We start from the raw sequence: 24128 nt of genomic DNA on the forward strand, positions 1-24128 counted from the left end.
AAACTCAGCTGAGATTAGATAATCTGGTATACCTAAATATTCTTCACATTTCCTTGAACTTCGTGTTATAAAACTACTCGTGAACTTCGCAGATAAAAAGCTGAAATGATTTGCATATTTGTGGCTGTGTTTCAAAGATTTTAGTGTTATTTAAATCGAGATATGCAAGATACATTGTTATTTTTATAAGTGACAAATCTTTATCTAGAAGAGTGTTTAACAGTGAAAGAATTCAGAATATGTATGTACTATATATGCATTTGTTTTCTTACCCAAAAATGCATTCAGAGATGAGGGTTTTAAAGGATGAAGTCAATAAATCAATCTGAAGTTTAGGAGTGATAACCAAGGATCTGAAATTGGGTCTAAAGTGATAATAATTTTGGTGAACTGTATGTCAATTATACCACCATGGTAGTTAATAGAGCCGAACATAGAATTCATTTTAAGACAAACATTACAATAAAACAACAGCAAAGAGTCTAGTAGAAGGCTATAAAAATGATATATATATATATATATATATATATATATATATATATATATATATATATATATATATGTGGATCAAAGAATATATAACTATCGCCTCCTCACAGTGACAACATTTGTTGTGGGAAACTACACCTTCTAGTAATTCCAATGACTAGTTACGAGCCACCAAATGACGTCTTTACTAACGGTATGATAATCGTACCTTACCTATTTACTACAGTGGGGGCCTTACCCCTTACTTTCTCGTCGTCTTACTATTATGAGAGTCTGAAGATACCGAAGATAATGCCATAAACATCGTCCCCATATATATAAAGCTAGGCAGGATATAGTGTGGGAAATCAGACATCTGTATAACGAGTTGTTTTATAAAGGAATTGGTTTGAAATTTATTTGGATTCTTGCACATATCGGAATAAGGGGAAATGAAAGAGCAGATTTAATGGCAAAAAATGCAACACAGCAGGATACAACAGACATGAACATTTCATTGGGTAGGACAGAGGTGCACAGTATTGTCAAGAGGAAGGGTTTGATAAAATGGCAAGAACAGTGGAATAGTGATGAAAAAAGGAGGCATTGTTTTAGCATTTGTCCAGTGGTTGATAAAGAGGTACACCGTAGATGTAAAAATAAGAGAGGAAATAATAAATTCCTTAATATCACAGGCAAGCCTGACAGTGCAAGACAACAGAATCCACGGAACATTACTTTTGTAACTGTACGAAATATTTTCCACAGAGAAGAAAGATGATGGGGAAATTGAGACAGGAAGGATTGACAAGTACTGTATATTTAAACTTTTTAAAACCTATTACCGCTGAACATCACAAAACACGATACTTAACTACATCAAGGATACAGGGCGATACAACTCTATTTAGAATTAAAGTAATGACTTCTGTTCAGTAGTTGGTAGCAATGAGTCACATCAGTGATCGAAGCAGCCACCCTTATATTCAAGAAGAAGAATTTTGGTGATTGTTCATCCTAGCACCTACTCCTTTATATTCGGCGTCCTGCTGAACTGAACTGAGCATTAACTAGTCAGCTGGTTTCCCAAAAGGTAATTGATGCCCTGAGTACAGCATGGTCTACACCGGTTTTCATTTGAGAAATAACTTCAAAAGTTTAGATGAATGTTAGGAAACAGATTGGAAGAGTTCCTGTAGCATTAAACTCCGAGACGGATAAAAAAAAAAGAACACTGTTTCTTTAACAAAGTAATATCACCTGAGACAGGTAAGGACGTTTAGAGATGACGGCTTTGGTAACAAACTTGTTCCCTGACTGCTTCGCCCCTCTACGCCTGCGTGCGCACTAGTGCAATAATGTAACCGTGGTTCCCAGCCCATTGTAGTCGGGTGAGTTCACGGAGATCATTCTGCGTAGATTCTGTGGAGAATCTAACCAGTTTAGCCAATAATCTTCTAAGAATGATCTCCATGAACGCACCCTGTTTCAGAGCAATTCCTAGCAGACAGAGGAAACGGGAAGCTCGCTCCCATTGGCTGCTGTACCTGTTGACTGTATAATAGTTGTGATCTGCAAACTGGTGTCAGAACAAAGTCGAACTAGTAGAAGGAAGTAAGAACAGCTTTCGCAGGTTAATTACTATAAGGAGGAATACTGTGTTCTTACTAATTTTGTTATCTCTTCGGAAGTTAACTAAAGAAAAAAAAATGCCCCTGGGGCTCAGAGGGAAAAAGAAGCCCAAGTCGAAGGAGAACTCGAAATTGGTTGAAAACGAGGAGCTTGGAGAGAGGGGAGGATTGGCCGGGGGAAGCACACGTAAAGCCGCAACTAGTAATGCAGCTGGCCTGCCTCCTCCGCCTGTCAACCTGCGCCCCAAACTGGTGTTCCACACGCAGCTGGCACACGGCAGCCCCACGGGCAGGATAGAGGGGTTCACCAACGTCAAAGAGCTCTATGGGAAAATAGCTGACGTTTTTCACCTGTCTCCCTCCGAGGTAAAGTTTAACTTCAAAAAAGTATAAACGGTTTCACTTAAAATGAAAGGATATGTGTAATTCCGTTCGGCACATGCTGTTTGTAAAGTGCGCAGGGTGACATCGACGTTTCGTTTTGGGTTAGGCGTTATGTTTCAATTTTGTGTTGTATGGACGTGAAAAGTAGGAACGCATTAGAAGAACCTGTTTGAAAATGTGCCCCAGGCTGATCGAGTAAAGTGTGTGCTGTCTCACCGCCTTTAATTACGAGTTGGCTTCATCACCGGTACAACGCTACAGTCACATCCCTTTGTACACAGATTTAATTAATTTATGTACGTGCTGATCAAGATCGTTTTGCAAAATGCGCCACATTTATTTAATTTTTAAATAGGACAGATACAAAAAATGAGCGGATTATATGACTAATTGTACAGTAATTTGAAACATGAAGTACTGGTGAACACAAAGGAGCAGGGTCGTGTTTTCCAGTCGGCGGGGCGGGTTAGCTAGTTAAGGGTACTGTTTAATTATTACTACCCCTGTTTAACATCTAAAATCTTACTAAGCAGTTCAGCCATTTTGTTATTCATGGGTTTAGTTGGCTATGGGTTGGATTCATAAAGCGTTGTTTCCTCATTCTAGTGACATTTATACAACCTTATTTATGGTGCCGTTCATAAAATTATAGTGCTATAGTGCAGTATTTATGCCTAGCAACCATTATTAAAATTTTTTTTTTTTTTTATCCATTAATAATTGTACGATGGAAAGGGGGTGTTAAAACTCTTAACTGAAAAAAGGTGAACTATTAAACCCTGAAATATCTCAAAAGTTTGCAACATGTCAAGTGAGAGTACCATATTACATTTTTTTTTTCATGTGTTTTATGAAAATTGCTGTGGGTTGTATGGATTTTAAACCATTGTCTTTGTTCAGATCATAGTTAATTCCCTTGGATGGCCTCACTCTCTAAAACCTTTTCAGTGATTTCAGTCAACAAATCTGGGGCCCTGTCATAAAAGTTTAAGTTTAAGACTGTTTTAAGGAATGTTTAAATAAGAACTGTTTTTGAGAACATTCTGTTAAAAAGTTATATGAAAACTGATAATAAACTTACAATTTTCTTAAAAACAATTGAAAAGGGTTTGTGAACAACAAAATTTATGTAACTGATCATAATCGGCTTAAAAAAAAAAGCTGGCTAGGGCCACTGAAGTCTGTTTTAGCAGATTAGATAGTACATGTGTTCTTTTTGTCATCAAGCAGAAGACAAAAGGGGATAGTCTGTTTTTACGGTGCCTTTTGTTATACTGATTCAGTTGTACAGGATACACCTACGGGGGGGGGGGGGGGGGGGTACATTAAATGTCTGTCTCAGAATGTAGTTGCATGGTTGCATTAGTGACAGAGGGTGTTTGATGTTTTTTTTTCTTAGGTCTGTAAGGTATCCAGCTGCCTCCTGGATGGCTAGTTTTGAAACTGGATCACAACCAAAAATAAGTTCCACATGAACAGAGGCACATCTTCTCCGAAGGTGTTTCTATAGGGTTACTGTTGCGTAAAAGCTTAGAATTTGAACTGGCAGGGTATCTGGGCTACTGATCTAACTATCTTTCACTAGCTATCTTTTGTCTATTCAGGCAATTAAAAATGCACGCAGAAATAGAATGACTGATTAAAAGAGGTGAAGCGTGGGTGTTCCCTTGTGACTAAAACTATCCAAATAAACCAAACTTGTAATCTGCTTGTGTTATTTAGGGCAAGGCATTTTAGATGATGTATCAGCACCATTTCATAGCTTTGCATCACTCTTCTTGTTTGTGCTTCTCTGCTCTAATCCATTTATGCGCACTGTAACAATACATTGTTCATTATCTGGAGCAATTGAGTGGGTGCTTTGCAGATTGATGCGGTTTTACCATTGAAGTATGGATATATAACTGTGTCAGAATGTCTGGAGGTTAAGGGGTTAATGACATGTCCAGTAAGTTTGTTTTTCACTGGATCTCTTTCATAAATGAGGAATGCAGTTTATGCAAACAGAGCTGTGCGTGTGTTTCATTGTGCGTTTTCAATGTTAGTGGTAAGACGGCGATGACAGTACCCTTTCAGCTGCTCTTCAACTTTCCTAATTGCCTAAATGGTAAATTATTAATAAACTCTGTTTTTCCTGGGATGGTAGATCCAATATAAATGCAAGTAAAATACGTGCCTGTGTGTGTGTGTGTGTTTTCCCAGGACACACGCTGACAGGCATATCAGCTTAATCGTTTCCTCTCAAAGCAAGGAGTGTAAAAGACCCTCCACTGACCAGGCAGAGGTTCCAGAGACCCAAGAGCAGGCTTGGGAAATCCCTCACATCCTGCTTGTAAGACACAACCTCAGATATGTGCAGGATAAACTTTGGGAAGGATTCCCCTGGGCACAGGATGTTGTAGATGTAAAGTATGGTGCATTTCATTGGAAAATCATTGGGACCGGCCCTTTGTTAAAAGTATTGCCAGTAAGCCTTTTCACTGACTATCTGTGTTAAACCAGTTTTATAAATGTCTTTTTTGTGATATATTTTCTTTTTTATTTTATAAATCAATATTGTGCCTTGCCAGAAAGATCTATGCTGGGCTTTTACTGTTCATGCCACTTAGCTGATGGTTTAAATGGGGTAACAATGTATCAGGTTCCTGCCTGTCACATTTCTGTAGTGCTGTCAATTTTATATATATCTAAAGGTATGAAATCAGTTTTAGGATCAGTGTCATTGTGGAACAGACTGCTTCCAGGTGACACTAAAAACAGGAAGCTGTATAATATAAATAAATAAAAACAGGGCCGTACCAAAGGGGGCGCTGACCTGAGGGGGGTGCCGATTGGCTGATGAATAATTAGTAAAACATTTTTGTGCAGTAACAATTCAAAACAAAAATAACATACCGAAATAAGTTAATTTATGTCTCGCACAGAACGCCAGGGAGGATTGGTATGGCTCTGTATATAAATATATTCTGTTTTCTTGCTAAATCTATGGGGTTTAATGACACACCACCACCTCATATTCCCACAAAGGGAGTATATCATTGCTCTTTCTCTGTTAAAATGCAATGATACAGCAGCTTTGTGTGTATCTTGCATCTCTGCCTGTGTGGACTTCAGCAACCTCACCAGGAGACATGGAAGAAAGGAGCCCACCATCCACCAATGGAGGGTTATCTACTAAAGCAGGAGGACAGTGTGTTATGCTAAAAATGGGAACCACTCAGGTTGTACCACTTGGAAGGAATTAAGAGCATTCCTAAAATATTTCCTGGGGAAGAATCTTTTATTGGAGGAACAAAGGAGATAATAAAGTTTTTGGGAAGCTATGTGTTTTTCTCATTAAGTTTAGCTGGGAAGTTAATAAAGTTAAAAGGTACAATTGGGTTTAAAGGTTGCCTCAGCTGTAAGGCATGTCTCAGTGTATTATTCTAGCACATGGGGCAAAGGCTTCTTTTTTCTGATTTTTTTCAGCGGAACGTATAAGGTGTGGTTATATGGTGGTTTGACATAAACAGTAGAGCCCTGCAGGTGCAGAAAGGCAAGCAATAAAAAAAAAAATTAAAAAAGAACTTGCAGGAAGGAGCAGTTCAGTTCTGGTTCTGAGTAGTTTCTTTTTAGATTTATACCAAATAGTTGTAAGAAAATGTGGCTTTGCACTGTAGTAACAACGTATGGGGTGCCATGTACATTCAGATATAATTTATAAATCTAGTTACATAGTTACAAGATTTAACATTTAGCTAAATATTGAACTAAATATTAACTCTCTTAACAAGAGTTAACATTTGGCTAAATATTTAACTGTCCAGCTAAATCTGGAGTTCGTATGCAAATGAACTCCGCTGGCTTTGTGCTTTCACGCGATTTGATTGACTCTTGTAATGATGAAATTTGCATATTTCCCGATTAGTATTACAAGAGCCAATCAAATCGCGTGAAAGCACAAAGCCAGAGGAGTTCATTTGCATACGAACTCCAGATTTAGCTGGACAGTTAAATATTTAGCCAAATGTTAAATCTTAAGAGATTTAAGATTTTATTAAATGTTTAGTTTAAATGTTAAATCTTGTAACTAGATTTAAAGTTATATCTGAATGTATACATTTAAAAAAAAAAAAATGTGTTTATTTTCACAACATCTATAAATCTGGGGAAAAAAATACAAGATTTCAGTTAATCTGAAAAAAAGACACTAGTAACAATATTAACATTGTTTTTTTTTTTACATACGACACCCCATAACAATGGAATGTATATGCATATTATTATACATTTATATCGTTGATATTATTAACCTTTTTAGCTAAGCGTTCCGTTGTTTGAAATGTAGTGTACATTAATTCTTGTTTAATTATACGTGCTGAAGTGCAGACCAGTGAAAAAGTGTGTCTTTGGCAGATGTTTCACTGTTCTGTGTCATGCAATGTGTTGTAAAGATGTTTTTTTTTGATGGCTTGAGGTTAACCAGAGTTTCACTAGTTAAAGATGTGTGTGGCTGAGTTGAAGTAATTGTGGTTGGGGGTTGGGGACAGCGGGATGCTCTCTTGGGTTAAGAAATGTGGTTTAAGAGATCTTCTGGGAGTTGCTGTGAATTACTAGAGCTGTGTCCCTTTTTGTGCAAAAGAGAAGCAATGACGTGCTTTGCTCTGTGTGACTGTGGACTTTTAATGAAGGCTGGTGTTTGACTGCTTCAATGTTTTTGTTTAGTTTTTTGTAGTTCTAACTCCAGGGTCTTGTTTGTACTTGTCAGTGTATCTGTATTCAGATCCTATTGCCTCATTAAACTCCAGCAGAAATCCACCCCCCTCAGGTTTGGTACATTTTACTCTCTAGTTTTGTATAGTAAGTAGGCACAGCATGAACATTCCAGAAGCTACACTTATTTTGTGATTCTTTTTTAACCACAATAAAAAAAGTTCCAGTCCTGGTAAGGTTCACTGTATTTTGAGGACACAATTTATTTTTAATAACCTTTGTGCTCATTTTCTACTGGGGTACCTGCTTGCAGTTGCACTGACATTCAGACAGCGCTATGGTTCCTGTTCTCCTGCTGGAATGCAGAGGTGAAGACATAGGGAGATTTGGCGAGGTCACAGGGTCAAATACCACCTCTCCAACATAATCCTTCAACCCCTGCAGAGTGAAGGTTGCTGCCGTAGAGGCTGATAGAGTCTTGAAGGTGTGAGCCCTAGTCCCATCAAAAGATACACAGTCTCTTCTTTTCAAAGTATTCTTAATTCTGAATACATTTATGTCATTTTTTTATGTTTTATTTTAATTAAGGGGGAGTATTTTGTTCTGTTGAATCATACAGCACAGTTAACCTGATTCATTCCAGTTTAGAAGTTGGCTGTTTTTAATGGTAATAGGGCTCTCTTACTTGTTTAAATAGCAATTGTTAGCTGTCAGTTTTGGGTAAACTGAAAGATTTGATCAAGTTTGGGCCTGGCTGCACACCGGGCTCATTTTCTGGCTTTTTCCCCTCCATTGTATTACATAGCTGGATATCTGCTGTGGATAACTTTTATGTTTTATTAAAAATAAAATACTAAGGCGTGCACACAACAGATTTTGGATTAATAAGAAGAAAAAAAGCCTTAATGACTTGCAAGGTATTTCTAATCCTGTGTATTAAGTGCTGTGTTCAGTAGTGCATTGTTAATAGTGACTTATGATCCCAAAGGGTAACTAGGAGAAATTTACTGGCGGATACGTTCTGTTTTGGGCTTTTACTGTTCGTGCCGCTTAGCTGATGGTTTAAATGGGGGGAGGGGGGTTATGGATGGACTTGCTCTTATGAATGGAGGCTTGTACTGCTATTTAGAGGTTTAAGTTGTTTTGTTCTTTAGTGTTGAGATATGCACATTGTACCTATTTAAAATTGAAAAGCGACATATATTTAAACGTGTAAACAACAATTTAGCTCAAATATTTTCCCACTAAGCACTTTGTTTGCAAATGAGTGGCCACACAGCAATGAACCCCTCCCATTCTCATGTTGCTCTCACTTTCTGTGACTCTCATTAGACTACGTTCTGCGTTTTACAAGCTCCCTCTCTGTGGAGAAATGAAAACGCTGTAAGAGCTGGAGAAACTAGGACGGAAATCCGAAGGAATATGTTGCTAAATGAGAGATTCCTGGAAATATAAAGGTTTAGTAATGCATGTCCTGGAATTTTGGACTGTTTCTAAACTGGATCAACAGATCATAAACCTCTTTCCCATTTGTAACAGGAAGCAGTGTAATAAAGATTCAACCTCCTTTAATGACAGTGATGATGGTCTGGTATCTTCAAAAATGTGGATGTTGGGAAAAGCTAGTTAAGCTGCTGTCCTTCATATTCAATGTGGGTGTTGTGAACAGCTAGTTAAGATGCTGTCCTTCATATTCAAGGGCAGTAGTTCAGTCTGACCTGATGAGAAACCCCTTGGTTTGAAATACTGCCATATATTGTGTATTAAATCACCTGCTGTCACATATTTTAGGCACACTGGCAAATATAGTCATCACTTTCTTGAAGCATTATGCTTGCCCGGTAGGTCTTGATAAGATTACTGTATGAGTTACTGACCGCTTCTTCGTGTCATTTTAATATAGGCCTTCAACTGGGAAGGATTGGAAAAAATAGAACTGTGCTTCTGTTGTTTGAAACGGGTTACGGGTTCTCTAGTTTTGAGTTTTATTTTAGAGATCACGCTGGTTCCCTGGGTTCAGACTTGTACAGATAAACCTCCCAAGTGTTACATACTGTACATCATATCATATAACAGTGTGAGATCTCTTAAAGGGGGTCATTATTTGAAGTAAGAATTCTACAAGACTGTTCCCAGTGTATTTCTATACATTGCTATTACTGTCTTTATGTTCAGTAGGGTTAGGGGAGTGAGTTTTTTGGAGAGCTAATTCATATCGGGTGGACCTTTTCTTATAGCAGATTAGCCCTTTGGCACCATATTGGGATATTTATTGAGCTGGCTACACCCGAAACAGAAAATACCAAATAAATTGTTGGTTCTTGTCTTCATAAAACAGAATGCATAAGAATCATGCAAATACAAAAGGTCTGCGCTGTAGTGAGATCCGAGTGGGTCTGTTTGCACTCTTCTTTAAATGTATTCTTTTATCATGTGTGTTTTTTTTTTTTTTTTTTTTTTTAAAGATCTTGTTCTGCACATTGAATACACATAAAATTGACATGGACAAACTCCTGGGAGGACAGATCGGCCTGGAAGACTTTATATTTGCACACACTAAAGGAATTAAAAAAGAGGTGGAAGTCTTCAAATCCGAAGACGCCTTGGGGCTCACCATCACAGACAATGGGGCCGGATATGCATTTATAAAGGTAAGTGATTTTGATGTGTATTAAATGGGCTTAAGGGTGGGCAAGTATCTGCTTTCAAGTGTTTCCCGTCACACCCAGTGCAACAGTTCTGACATGGTGCTTCACTATGAATCAAATATCTGTTGAGTGCAGAGGTCACAAAAATAGAACAGCATTAACTGTTGACAGAAATAATTTGACATTGTATAATGCTCATATTTACCCCATAATGCTGTTTCACTTGTGGAAGGTACAGTGTTACAGATTTTGAAAGGTTAAGAGGTTACAAGCTCTACAGCTTTAGTAAAGGGGTTATAAAGCTTGCTCTGGGCGTGCCTTGGTGATGGTTCACACTCAGCCTATGCTCCCCCTACAATTGCATTGACATAATAAGGTTGTAATAAAGAAGCACTTTTTTTTAAACTACCACCTAGAGACTTTAATTCAACAGTATAGAACAGTAATGGATAATATTGCATTTTAGAGGAAAGTCATAACACACTGTGTGCACAGATATACAGTATATGCATGTAAAATATTTTCTTTATCAAGCAAGAGTTGGTGAAAAGCCTAACCTAGACACAAAGTCAAATACAATCATTATTGCACGCCTTTATTTTAAACAGGATCAGATTAATCTATAGTGATCCGTCATGAACCGTAGTTCACAGCATCGTATCCTCAGCTTGCCGGGAGAGATGTCTGTGTCTGTAGCTTGGAAGTACAGTAGCAGTAGAGCTGGGAGCACACTCCCCTCTTTATGGAAATGTAGTGAGTATGAAGTAGCATCAGGCACTGCTTCAGAATGTCACCAGCATCGTGCAACAACCTAATATTTGAATAGCCCTTTGTATTTATACAGCAGTGAGCAGTGAAGATTTACGGTTTGTAAATACTTTATACGCTTGGAAGTTGAATGTAAAATGGTAATCTCTCAGTAGATACAAGGTTGTAATTGTGGCAGTGCTGATTCATCTTTATCAATGGATCTATGCAATCTCATTAAGATGAACATCCTTCCCAGAGTATTCTTTCTGGAATAATATAACTATACAGAAATGTGGAGCCGTGTTTTACTTGGATTTATCTACAGAATTATAATCCTGTTCGAAATCTAAACCCTCCTGCGCTACTGCCTGATAGTCTGACCTGCTGGTGACCTGCTCTTATACGTTTTGTCTTGCCCATGCTGAGAGCAATATTTGCATAGTCGTTTGTTTGAATAATGTCTTTCCTGCTGTGTGCGATTACAGTGTCACATGGCATGCTTTGCTTTTGTTAACGAAAGCACAAATGTTTAGTCCATCATTGAGTGATATACTGTAGCTGCATATACAAGGGAGCGTTAATCGAGAGGCGCTGAAGTCATTTCATTAGAATGTTTTTTGGGCTGCTTCCATGTGAGGAATGCAGCTGTAGAAGAGAAAGTAATCTGTCCTTGTTGTCCTATCCTGCAATTTCAACTCCATCAGACGTTCCTGATGAAGGAATTTTATACAGATAACACAGACGAATACGGCTCAAAATAACTAGGTCCAAGGTCCTGCCGTTGGGGTTAAGATATTTCAGTGATGATGTTTATCCCAGCGTTTCTTAACTAGCCTTTCTTCTGATGAAAGCAGTGTTGTGTGTTTGCAGATGTACTGTATCTGGACTTTGAGAATCAGATTTAATATTTTACTTCTTTTTTATGTTGCCAGGTTAATAATGACTCCACTTTTTGTTTTTAAAGGGGTTTGACTGTACTCTTATTGTAGTTCACAGTTTTCATGAAAGTAATATTTGATAGCTGAGGAACATCCTAGAAACCATGTGTTTAGTGGTGCTATTCTACATTCTGGGGAGCTGCTTTTCACTGTTACTGTGTTCAATCCAAGTTTGTTAGACTCCTTTATTATTTTCTGCATTGCTCATGTTGAACACCAGAGGGCGATCTAGCAGCCTCAATCTGATCTGATCACCCCAGTAATCAGACAATTTCTGTTGAGTCACGTGGGTCAGTAATGTTTTGTTTTTTTACCTCTTAAACTAATGGCATTTCTATGTTCTTTGTGTTGTGCAGCGCATCAAGGAAGAGAGCGTAGTGGACAAAGTCAAAGTGATCGGTGTTGGGGACCACATAGAATGTATAAATGGGAGGAATATTGTTGGCACCCGGCATTATGAGGTGGCGAAGATGCTAAAAGAGCTGCAGAAGGGAAAGGCGTTTACATTAAAGCTTGTGGAGCCCACAAAAGCATTCGGTAAGTTGCACTTTAGTGGGAAATAAACTTTGGCACACAAATGCCAAGAAAAAAAAAAGCCTGTCGATCTGAAAGATCTTACTTACGAAAGTAATATAGTAATGTTCTTCATTGAAAACTTAAGATAGGTTTTTGGGGTTTAAATCTTGCTGTATTCATCAATTGAGCCAGCAGGTGGTGCTAGACCCAAGTATCTAATAAACCTGTATTTCTTTGGCAAATGCATATTATGAGGATTTTGTTCAACAAGTTAGCACTTTGCCTACAACAAACACACCGCTTAAATCTCAGTTGCCACCAAAATACATTATTTTGTTGGACAATTTTAAAAGAGCATCATCTGCTTTTAATATGTATTTATTTGACAAATTTTGGCAAAAGCTAGAATTCTGAATAAGTTTAGAAGGAAAATGCAGTCATTCTTCAGTGCTGTGTACAGTAAGTTCCTTGTCATCTCTGTAAGCATTGAGAACAGTTAAGGCTTTAGGTGAGATTTCATTGCAGTTTAAATTTTTTTAATGGGGGGGTTGGACTTGAGTTAACATAAAATGCACCGAAAATACAAATGAGTTTGCCCTATAAAAGGTGATTCCAACAATCGCTTTCCACTGATTCCTAGCATAACACTGAAACCTCAAGCAAGGGTTACTAAGCTCAGTTACTAGCAAGGAGCATGAGGAAAGGAGTAGGAACAAGTTCAAGAAAAAAAAAAACAGAAAAATACTTTTTACCATTAGATTTCGCTGCTGTTGTATCCCTGCTAGTCACAGTGTGCACAGTTATCATACCGATTTACGGATCGTGTTATTTGCCCATCTGACTCGCTCATAAAAAAAAAAAATCATTAAATACTGAGGGTGTGGGAGCATTTCTGCAATATTTCCAGTAATGGCATCCCACAGATGTTTCTTGGGGCTGTTGGCATGGAATCTGAATGGGGTTAACACTGTTTGCAGGTAGCAGCTTCCTTGCATTGAAATGTCTCTGTCAGCCATAACTGATCAGAATGTACTGTTGCCTGTATCAAATTAACAACAGGGGTTGCAAAGTGAGGAACGTGCACGTTCTGAAGCAGTAAACAATTGATTTTTCTTTTCTACCACACAAAACAATATCTGTTTCTGTTTTTCTAATACATAATATCTAATTTGGTCTACTGTTAGTTCAAGTCACAAAATCCATTAAAAAAAAAAGTTTATTACCATGTCTTTCAGCAGAATATTACTGTGATATGCTCAAAGAAAACGTCTGAATACTGGATTTCAGTTCAACAGCTTGTCCAGGAAGTCTTCACCTTATTGTGTACTCAGAGTAACAGAAATTGTTTGCAAAGTTGCTTTTCACACCGTAATTTCATAAAAGGCCAGGAATGTCAAAACAAAGCAAATGTATTTATTTTATTTATCTAAAGGGTACGCTGTGTAGCAGGCTGACTAACATGATTCATATTTCATACATCTAAGTTGGCACTCTCTATGAACCGTACAAACACAGTGAAATGAGGTCCGCTCAAACATCATTAAACTAGACCCCTAGGTGTCTTAATTTGATCCAAGCAGGCTGACCCCTGCCATGTCTGCGTGTGCGTGTCAAGTTTGATTTGCAATCAAGGCCTGTGGATCTGTGCATGCAATGTATTCAGAGAGCCCGAAAGTGCTTTCATTTCTCCAGAGCGGGGAAGGTTTCAGCCCCTTTTAATGCAACACATAATGAGCATCATCAAGAGTAGCCAGACTCTTCGAATTTTTCAAATCGCTCTCAGCAGGTGAAATTGACTCTAAGCAGTTGTCCAGATGAAGGCAACATTTGCTGCGTACAGCCCAGTCATTTCACTTCATTCTGATCCCAAGACTCTGATCTGGTATTTGGAGAGCACTTGTGAGCTCACTTGGGGGGGTGGTATAAGCTCAGCTGTGATTGTACAAGAAAAGCAGCTTTATGGTTTACAAAGCCAATTTTTCTTGTTTAAAATAGTATTTGGTGGACCTGAGCTGATTGGGTCCTTGTACTATTTTAAAATGCTGCCTAATGTTAATATCTGATTAAATCTAAAGAACCAAAAATGTTACATTCCAGCTGTTGAAGTTTTGTATGTAACCTGTTCTAACTGTAATATATTCTTGGTACCTCCACATCTGCTTCTCCAGAGCTAGCGTTACGATTAGGCAATTCAAACTCAACAGTCTCTGTAACTCGCCTCGGCACCTGCCTCTGCTACAAAAAACCTTATTGCACCCAAATAACAGTGACACTTGTCAATTTCATGAAGCTATTACAATCATTTGGAGTAATGATCTGTAAACGAAGACATTTTCCAGGAGTTTAACAAGTTTTACTGAGCTGCACATTACAACTGTGTTGCAGATAATTCTCAGGAGTCTTATTTGTAAAGCGTTCAGTTCCCCTGCCTGCTTTGTATTCAAAGCACAATTCTTACTGGATCAAAGAGAATAATATTCCTTCAATGCTGATGGGAATGGTTGTTCTCACTCCTTACGTCAGGCCCAGTTACTTCCAAGAGGTTCTTATATATTTGCATTTAGGATCGGGGCCTGCCATTTAAGAGAAAATAGAACAGCATAGGACAGGCTTTATTTAGAAAAAAAAATGAGATCATTTCAACAACACAAAGACATCTTCAGTGAGATACAGCATGTAGATGTAAAATGTGTTTCTCCGATTACTGTTGATAAACAAACAATTCTCAATCATTTCTCCACAAATAATAAGAAATACATAGTAGTCCACGTGGTACTGTGATTTGCATCTTCAGAATTAATTAAATTAATATTTTAAATGATACTGCAGTAACCATGCAGACCCCATAGCCTCCCATGGGTTTAGTATGGGAGTGACCGAGTAAATAAGCTAGCCTTTACCACCAGTAAATGTGTTTTTTTTTTTTTTTTTCCGTGAAGATTTCTGCTAAATTAAAGTAAATTGCACAATGTAAGTCTTGTTCAGAGAGGAGATTTAAAGCACCAGACGGATGATTGCTGGTCATTCATTCACACTAATGCAGTTCTAGCTTTAGTGCTGGCAGAGTAAACTGGATGTTCTGATCATCACAACCATTATATGTGAAGATGGGGGAACAAGGACTGTTTCTTTGTGGATATACTGTACTGTAGATCCAGTGCATACATAGCAGTGAAGCTTTTAACCTGTTTTTGCCTGTTATATGCCATAGCAAATCCGGCAATTAACATAAACCACAGATACTTTAGGAGAAGATATAGTGGAATTAACAGTGTAATCATATGACAATCAAATACATTATATCTTTATTAAACAATAAAGTCAAAGGAATCTCTGCTGGATTAATAGACTGGTGTGTGATTGCTAGTAATTCTAATTACTTTACTTATTCATTGTGCCCTAGGAATATAAGTAATCCTGAGTGATGAAAATATTTTTTTTAAATTGCATTTTAAATGACAGAAATGATTGAGCCGAGGTCAAAAGGAGGGAAAACGGGAGGAGACACTAAAATTGGCACCGGGCGAGGGACATTAAGACTACGGTCAAAAGGCCCTGCTACAGTGGAAGATGAAGTAAGCATTTTGTTTGTGTTCCCTTATTCTGTAGTAGGTAATTGGTTCTTTGGAAGCAATTAGAGAAATGCAATTTGGCAACACAACGAATTGCGGTCAACACTGTGTTCAACTTTTAAAAATCAGAACTTAGAACAAGTCAGGTGTGCAGCTAATCAGCATCTCTTACTACTCTCTATCTAGTATGTAGGTATGCATGTATATTATATGTATATGTAATCTTCATTTTTTAAAACTACATTTCAGCCGACAGAATTTGAAGAAAAAGCTGTCAAAAAGGTGGATGATCTACTGGAGAGTTACATGGGAATCCGAGACACTGAATTAGGTGGGTTGCTGGGTATAAGCTTGAACTATTTCAACTAACTATTTCACTAACTTGCACTGTAAATAGTCACTATGGGAACCACAGAATGACACATTAGGAAAGCCTTCTAATCGAAACGTTTGTCGGTAAAGTTTATTTTAATCTTGCTACGTATCTTCAACCGTTGGTTCTCACTGTAGCTAGGGGTGAAACTATTACCTTTGTAAATAAATTGCATTTAGGGTTGCAGTTAGGGTTATAAACCCTTGGTCTCGATGGCTAATTTTGTGTGTTTTTTTTTTTTCTGGGGTTGATCAGCTGCCACCATGGTGGAGGTTGGAAAGGATAAGCAGAACCCCGATGAGTTCGCAATGGCACTTGATGAAGCTCTTGGAGATTTTGCATTCCCAGACGAGTTTGTCTTTGATGTCTGGGGAGCAATTGGTGACGCAAAGGAGGGACGGTTTTAACATTGACTGGAAATATTTAAATGAATCAGTGTTTTGGGGGGGGGGGGGGGGGGGTAAAGATGTTCTTTTTTTTTAGTTTTTTTTTAATTTAAAGAGGGCATTTTTATATAGCTGGAGTCCTGAAAACATACAGTTGTGGTATTTAAAAAATTAAAACTACTAGCTAACTTTTGAGATGCAGAGCTTGATGCTCAACCAGGGTACTTACATTTTTACTGTGTTTTTTTCTTTTTATAGAAATAGTTTTGCTCTTGTAAAAAAAAAAAAAAAATAATAATAGTTTTCTATATTGATGATACACTTATCATAATTCAAGGGAAATGTTGATTGCAGCCTGCTTCTTCCATCAGGAAGCCAGAAAATAACACAGTGTAACAAATTTTTATTTATTTTTTGTTCCTGGGTAGTAAGTGTTATTTCCTAATTGCTTATGCCTCAAAAGTATAGGAAATGGCTATTATTCCCCACAAACTTTGCTTTTGTGACCAGGACAGTAATATTTCAAAATATCACTATTTCCAATGGGAAAAAGGGCAAATGTATGTCTTTTTGTTCACATAAAGTCAGAAAAAAACAACATATGAATCCAAATTAACATGTATTTATACTAAAGTAATACAAAAATGACTACAAAAGATTTAGAAGTGAGTAGTTTTTCGAGATTTACGATTATTACTGATTACTGTATTTACAGTAAAATCTGCAAACGGTACTTGTAATTAAAGTAGTTCTTTGTAAAGCTTTGACCTTGGTTATTGCTGGATCCCGAAATTGCAATCTTCATCAACTTTTATTCTTAGAAGGCTTTCACGCAGAGATAGCAAACTAACCCTCTGAATCATTGAACTGTGGGTTGCTTTCAGGTGGTAACAGAACGGTTGGCAAAGGGTGAAGGTTTTGTAGCGGAGCCTCACTGTAGCCATATTCACTGTCTGAAGATTCAGTGAGTCGAGCAGTTTTCAAAATAGCATCTGCATTTCGACTGATCACTTCACATTTATATAAATATATCCAAATATGTATGTTTTCAAAGGTAGTGCAATGCTAGCTATGTTGTTTCATTTTGTCCTTGTAATGTGCTGCTGCATCAATTAAAGATGAACGACGTACAAACATTAGAAAATAATATGTTTCTGTCTACTTTTGATTGGTAGAACACTAAAGATTAACACCAGAACAGGAAAAAAAAATACTAGTGATTCTTTTTTTTTTTTTTTTTTTTTGTCTGAATGGCTTAAAGAAATTGTGTGACTTTTTTGGACAGAAACGGTTTTATGTACATTGGAAAAATAATGTCTTTGTGTTAAAAAATAAATAAATAAAGTATATATAAAATTGAAATGTCATTTTTAAATGTTTTGTGACCAAGGATTTAATTTTTCTTGTCTTTGCTGTGTTACGTTGACTTCCAAACACAATAGCTATTATTAATATAAATTATTAATAACAAAAAATATTGGATTAGTTTTTGAAAACATCAGTCGCTTACTAGTTATTGCCATCAGATACCTTGCAATAAGATGGGACACTTGAAATTCCTGTGCTGTGTTTAAACATGCTTGGGTTGCAGAGTGAGACCCATACACTGCAAGAGTTGTAGGATCACACACATCTTGGCAGTTGGATGGGTTATTGATCCCACTTGTACCTTTCCTCTGCTTCATAATCTGTTACCACCAATACCAACAAAGGACTCTTTGGCAAACTAAAGGCATTTATAAGTGCTGAATGCACAACACTGAAATGTCCTCAACTTTTACAAAACTACAAAATAAGCTTTAGTATTATTTCTATAGGTGATGAATGGCACAGCTCTAGGATTATGTTGCTCTGAATATCCGAGAGGCCTGGCTGCAACCTCATCCACCTTTTAGTTTGATCCCAAAGGGAATCTGTTTAAGAAAGACAGGGCCGTCACAGTTTTATGGCTTGTCTGAAAATCAGCTCCCCAGTCAAAAACGCTACATTGCACATGTGTGCCTGTGTGATGAAAGTAAAGGTATTCATTATCTGTTTGCCTAAAAGAGGCATTTTCTACTTTCAACTGCGATGACTGTACAGGTAATTCTGTCCAGATGTGACTCTCCTGGTGCTTGCTTCATTCTGAATTACTGATCATGCTTTTTTATTCATTTCACTACATCCTGTAATTGTGGGCTGGATTAGAATGTGTGTGGATAGCTTTGTTAACTAAGGTGGAGCCCCATGTTTAAATAAAAAGTCATTTGATTAAGACCCTTTTATTAATGCAGTTTTAATTCACATATAACTACAATTAATCAGTTTTAATGACAACAATGAAATGAAAATGGTACAAATAATTTAGTTTTTAGGTAAATATTGGGGAGAATATTGGGATGGACAGGGGAAAATAATCCAACAAACCATTATAATGAAGTAGAATCTGGTATGTTTCCATTTGTATTTAAAAAAGTTGTTAATAAAAATACGATTTGTGCATCTGTTTTACATTATAATATAATCTGTAAAACACATTTGATATAATATAAAACCCTAAATTTCAACATTTTTGGAGTCTGGAATGCCTGACCTTTAAAAGAACTCCCGATTAAGCAGACAGAATGTTTTCATAAAACAATTGTACTTTTCCCCAGAGCTAGACTGCACCTCCACACATAGAGATATACATACAATGTTATCCTAAAGGTGTTATTAGAACTGAAATAATTTGACCAACTATGAGAGCACAGAGTCTCTCTGCTTTCCACAACATCAGTCAATAAATCCTAGTGACCATGGAATGACTGATTTGAAGGAAATTCTTCCAAGAACATTAATTCAAATCTGGAATGAATATTGTAATGGAGTTGAGGCAGTGCAGTCAGGAGCAGGTGGCGTGGTCCCTGGACTGGGTGTTAGTTCTCATTGGCTGCGTTATGTCTGCTCATTTGCATACATGTATTACTTTGTTCATTATTTTATGTCTGGTTGTCCCCAACCAGGTCCTCCTAAGCTGTATCTAGGAGAGTGGTTGCCTGGTTGGGGTGGTAGTGTGTTGTCGGTTCTTGACCTGTGTGTATTTTGAGTAAAAATGCTGTTAAGTTTTTACACGCTGACTCCTATGACACTGGAACCTGTTACAATATGATTAGGGCTTCTGTTTTTTGGTTTTTAGTCATTTCATTTTTCGGTGCACATTTTTAGCCATTTTTAAGTTATGCGTAAATAATTTTTTTTCGGGGCTTTCGCTTTTTATATACTGTATGAAAATATTAGTTTTGGTTACTTTAATTTTTTTCACAATATGTAGTAACTCGACGGTACTTGCACACTTCAATTGTACCTTATTTCCTTTGCTGTCTTCCAAAATGAAAACCTTATGGCCACGGGCATATTCTTCAGGGATTTTTGTGTGTTTAGGCATTATTTTTACATTTTGCTACAATTTGCAATTCTGTTTTAAATTCCATGAGTGTGTGAATTTATGTACATTCTCACAAGTGTGTTACAGTCCTCCAATAGAAATGTAGGAATTTGCTGCCACTCAGTAGTTGGGTGGGTTTAAGTATTCAGAAGGAATAAATGCAAAGTCAGGAATGAAGGACATTGCCCAACTGCATGGCACAAAGTTTTTTAAAGGTTATTTATTTAAAGGGGTCAAATCAATGTGAATTGAGTAACCATTTCCAGTGTTTTTACAGTGTTGACTGGATATAACTGATTTCATTTTTTTGGGGGGTTGTTTTATCGGTTCAAACCAAAAATCAGAAGCCCTAAATATAATGAATAAATAGTAAGGGTATATATAAATACAGGTATATAGGGATTCACCTGAACATTAAAAAAAAATTCACTGAGTGTACCTTTTTTGATAAAATAGAAAGACACCCCTGAAACACAAAGGGCCTCTGAATTTTGGAAAAGTAGAACAAGTGTGTGGCGTCTAATGTGCTGTTTTTATACTTGCCTTCTGCAAAAATTAGTGGAAGAGGAAAACAAGAATTCAACGTCCAGCCTCATATTTCACAGAGTTGTACTGCGTGTTTGCAAAGGAGTAGAAAAACTGTAATCTTTTTTTTTTTTTTTAAATACCTGACTAACAAGAACAATTTTAATTTTAGTGGGTGTTTCCTACAACATCAGCAGTTACCTGAGCCACTGTAGCTCTGGAATCTTCTATAGGTAGAAGTTTGTTTCTAATGTCTTACATCAGTCCCATAATACCATGAATTGATTATGTCATCGATCTGGACAAAACTTGACATGATGCAGTTGTGGTTCCTTCCTGTGATGGGTGGAGAATTTGAATATTGATGGTGTTCTGAAGTTATGGATGGCATCGCAAGAGCCAGAAAAAGAAACAGATCCTCTACTGCACTGAAGAAAGCCCTCGTTGAAACATCTGTCTGCTTAGCTTCTTTGACGTTTTGATTAAGTGTTTTCAAGTTATGGATGAGGCTGCAGTTGCAGAGGCTTTGCAAATGGTACTTTATTGTTGTTGTTTGGTATATATTCATGTAATGTATTCACTTGAATAAAGGCCTTCAAGGAAACATAAATGAATGCGATAATTTATATGGGTGATCACCTCCTTTGGTAAATGTCAGAACAAAAACACAGGAAATGACTTATATTAACATTACATTTATCTATAAAGAAAGATTGCATTGCCACAATGGCATGGGGGACATTGGTGCACTTGGGAAAGTATGAGAACAGTGTTTGGAATAAAAGGATCTCAATGCTATCTCAATCTAGCAAACTAACCAGGATCCAAATCTTTGGAACGCATTGAAAATGATTGTGCACTCATTAAGTGATGACATAAGGACTCTCTAAGAAGTGGAAAGTGTCCAGTGTACCATCATGTAATGTCACATGCTTCCTGCTACATTGCAAATCTCTCTCTTTACCACAGCACATTGCATAGATGCCTTGGGGATGTGAACATGAGAACATATTGTAAGAGCAATAATAGCAATCCTGAACCATGCACATGCATACTCCTGAGCTTTTAAAAGTCTAGTACAGAAGTCTAACTTTTATAAGTCTAGTACAGAAGTATATCTCTTTCTCGTGTTACCTTTAAACAACCCTGGCTGCCTGTTGGAAAAGACCTGCTGCTGTATTTTACTCTTGTAGGGTCATTTATATATATATATATATATATATATATATATATATATATATATTTTTTTTAATTGTAATATAAAACTAAAGTCTTACTTTGAAATATGAAACAGAATATTGTAGACACCTCAGTGCCGATGGCACAGCCCCAGTAGATGTTAGGAAGAATACATTGTCTTTCTTTAGCTCAGAACAAAGCCACTGCAGTGTAAAGATATCCTGAGCTTCGTGAGCCTGTGTGTGTTCTGCTTACAAAGGCCCTTCTCATTATCAACATGATGCTCGACTGTTTCTGTTTTTACTTAAAATGTGTGAATTTTGTGCAGTGCGGCGCCGGCTTGAACACTGACCTAGCATTCATTCCTAGAGCTTTCTCAAGCAGGGACTGAACACTGTGTTGACTGGGGGGTGATGTGTACTAACTGCTGGGTGTTTCTGCCACCAGACTATTATCACTTGTGAGCCCGGGCAACACAGCCTGTTACACCACCAAAACTCTGTGTCCAATATATTATTGATTATGTAATTGTTTCTCACTTGTGCATAATGAAATCGCAGAGGCTGTCACCGCTGCTGTTGATATGTACAGCACTGGAAAACAACTTTATAGAAAGAAAAATACATTGAGAACTTTGTCGGATTTAAAATCAAAACATTTGCTTATCCCTGAAAGGTATAAACACCCACATTACCAAACCTATTTTCCTATCCAGCATTCAGGATCAAGGATTTTTATAATCACCAGTATACTGTAGGTTGCCAAAAAGCAATTGTGATTGTTATAGTCCCCTCATTAACAGACCCTGAAGGCATGCATGATTTTCTTTTACAACCTTGTCTTTTCGTGCCAAAAATGAGGCGCTGCCTCAAACACATCTACATTTCTGATTCAATGAACTCTGTTAGCAAGAAACAGCCAAAGTAGAACTGCACATACATACAATGCATAAAGGTAGAGAATGACGTTTTATAGTAAGGTCATTAGAATGAAAAATAAAAATACAGAAAATCAGTCTCCTAACTCCTGAAGTCAATTCAGTATATTTACTATGCTTGAACTATAAACACTGGATGTGTGCAAAAGGCAGCAGCTGGCATTTTCATTTAATACTGCCACTGTCCTGTGTTTCTAACCACCTCTGCTCAACCCCATAATTGAAAACTTTACTAGACGGACACAGTCCTTACAGCTGACCAAAAAAGCTGTATTTTTTTTAATTAAGTTTTTTTAAATGTCTGCTGCATTTCTCAATAGCTGAAATGCAAATGCATTTTGATTTTTTGTGTTTTTTTGGCCGAGCTGCAATTAATGTGGAGCAATATGTTTTCAAGAGGATATTTCTTTTAGTCATCATTCATTCTCTGAACAAGTCATTTTTTTTTCAGTTTCTATATAACCTCTTCTTAGTTGAAGGGGCTGTATTGCAAATTCCTTTCTGTTTGCGTTTCATTCTTAGAGTATGTGAAAATATGCAGCTGGTAGGAATGAGCTTTTGACAACTTTACACAAAAGAAAAAACACACACGTATAAACAGTAGAATCAGAGTTTGCATTTTATCTTTATCAGAGCGGGTGAAACAATTACCTTTTTTATTTGACTTACACAGTCCTTTCTAACATACCTGCTGTCTTTGTTTTCAAGCAGCAGCAGGCAGTGGTTTCCTGGTGTGCTTACCCCATCCTTTAGCCATCAAGAACCATGCGAGAAAAGCTCGAGGATTTCTGGGATGGCAGATCTAATGCCCATGAGAATTTTCATGATGCATTCTGTACAAATCTCGCCATTGAAAGTAATAGGAATTTGAAATGTACTGACAAAGAGGGTTCTTAATGGTGGTTTGGCCCTATCATTGAACCGATTAGATGAAGAGAAATAAGAAAGAGAAGCACACAAATACACTCACATCTGTAACTTCACATCAGGACATTCTTTGAAGCAAACTGGTTACTTCTTAGCTAAAGTACTTATCAAAACCCACACAGAGGCCCACGTCACATTCATAATGTTTTCCAGACGTGCATTATTTTTAGATTTAAGCACATCACCTGAGATGTGTTCTTTTTTAAATAACAACTTGCACAATAAACACATGAATTGAATGCACTGAAGCTAAAAGAGCACGTGGATCCAATTTGGTAAACTGGTTTGTATTCAGAATGGAAGGTATTCAACAGTGCTTCCGAATCAGATCCAAAAATACAGTCTTAAGCAATGTATTCCCGTTAGTGTGTCCTACCATGAATAAAGGAAATTGTGCAAGATATAAAGTTAGATTAGAGTGAGGTTAAAGTAGTATCAGAACATTACATGTGTAATGCTCCCTATGGTCTTGAAAATACAATATTTAAGAAGATTTTACCTTATAAGCCCATCTTGGTTCATGGCACTATAAAATCCAGTTACAGTAGGACACCTCCCAAATGTACCACTGCTTTAGAAAAGGAATCAAAAGCTCATGTTAACCCTATAAAACCCTAATATACAGTAACGAGGCGGAGCACCGGGAAATAACAGGGGTGCGGTATCTTTTTATTGAAACTGGACGAGTAATTTCTGTCCCTACAAATAAAACTAGTGTGTTTTATATTGCCTGGTAGCAACACATCTCGCTAGTGGTTGAGATCTATAATACTAGTCTCCTCGGAAACTGTGATTT

General features: G+C 37.2%; 1 protein-coding gene across 1 annotated transcript; it reads left to right on the forward strand.

The window, feature by feature from the left end:
- Nucleotides 1-1964: 1964 nt before the first annotated feature.
- On the forward strand, nt 1965-16813 carry LOC121294143 (PDZ domain-containing protein GIPC1-like). Its single transcript, XM_041217734.1, has 6 exons — nt 1965-2465; nt 9641-9826; nt 11868-12048; nt 15490-15602; nt 15849-15930; nt 16228-16813. Exons 1-6 carry the CDS (start codon nt 2178-2180, stop codon nt 16377-16379), a joined length of 1002 nt encoding a protein of 333 aa, XP_041073668.1. The 5' UTR covers nt 1965-2177; the 3' UTR covers nt 16380-16813.
- Nucleotides 16814-24128: the final 7315 nt, after the last annotated feature.

This window comes from Polyodon spathula, chromosome 18, assembly GCF_017654505.1.
Source record: "Polyodon spathula isolate WHYD16114869_AA chromosome 18, ASM1765450v1, whole genome shotgun sequence".
NCBI classification, from domain to species: Eukaryota; Metazoa; Chordata; class Actinopteri; order Acipenseriformes; family Polyodontidae; genus Polyodon; species Polyodon spathula.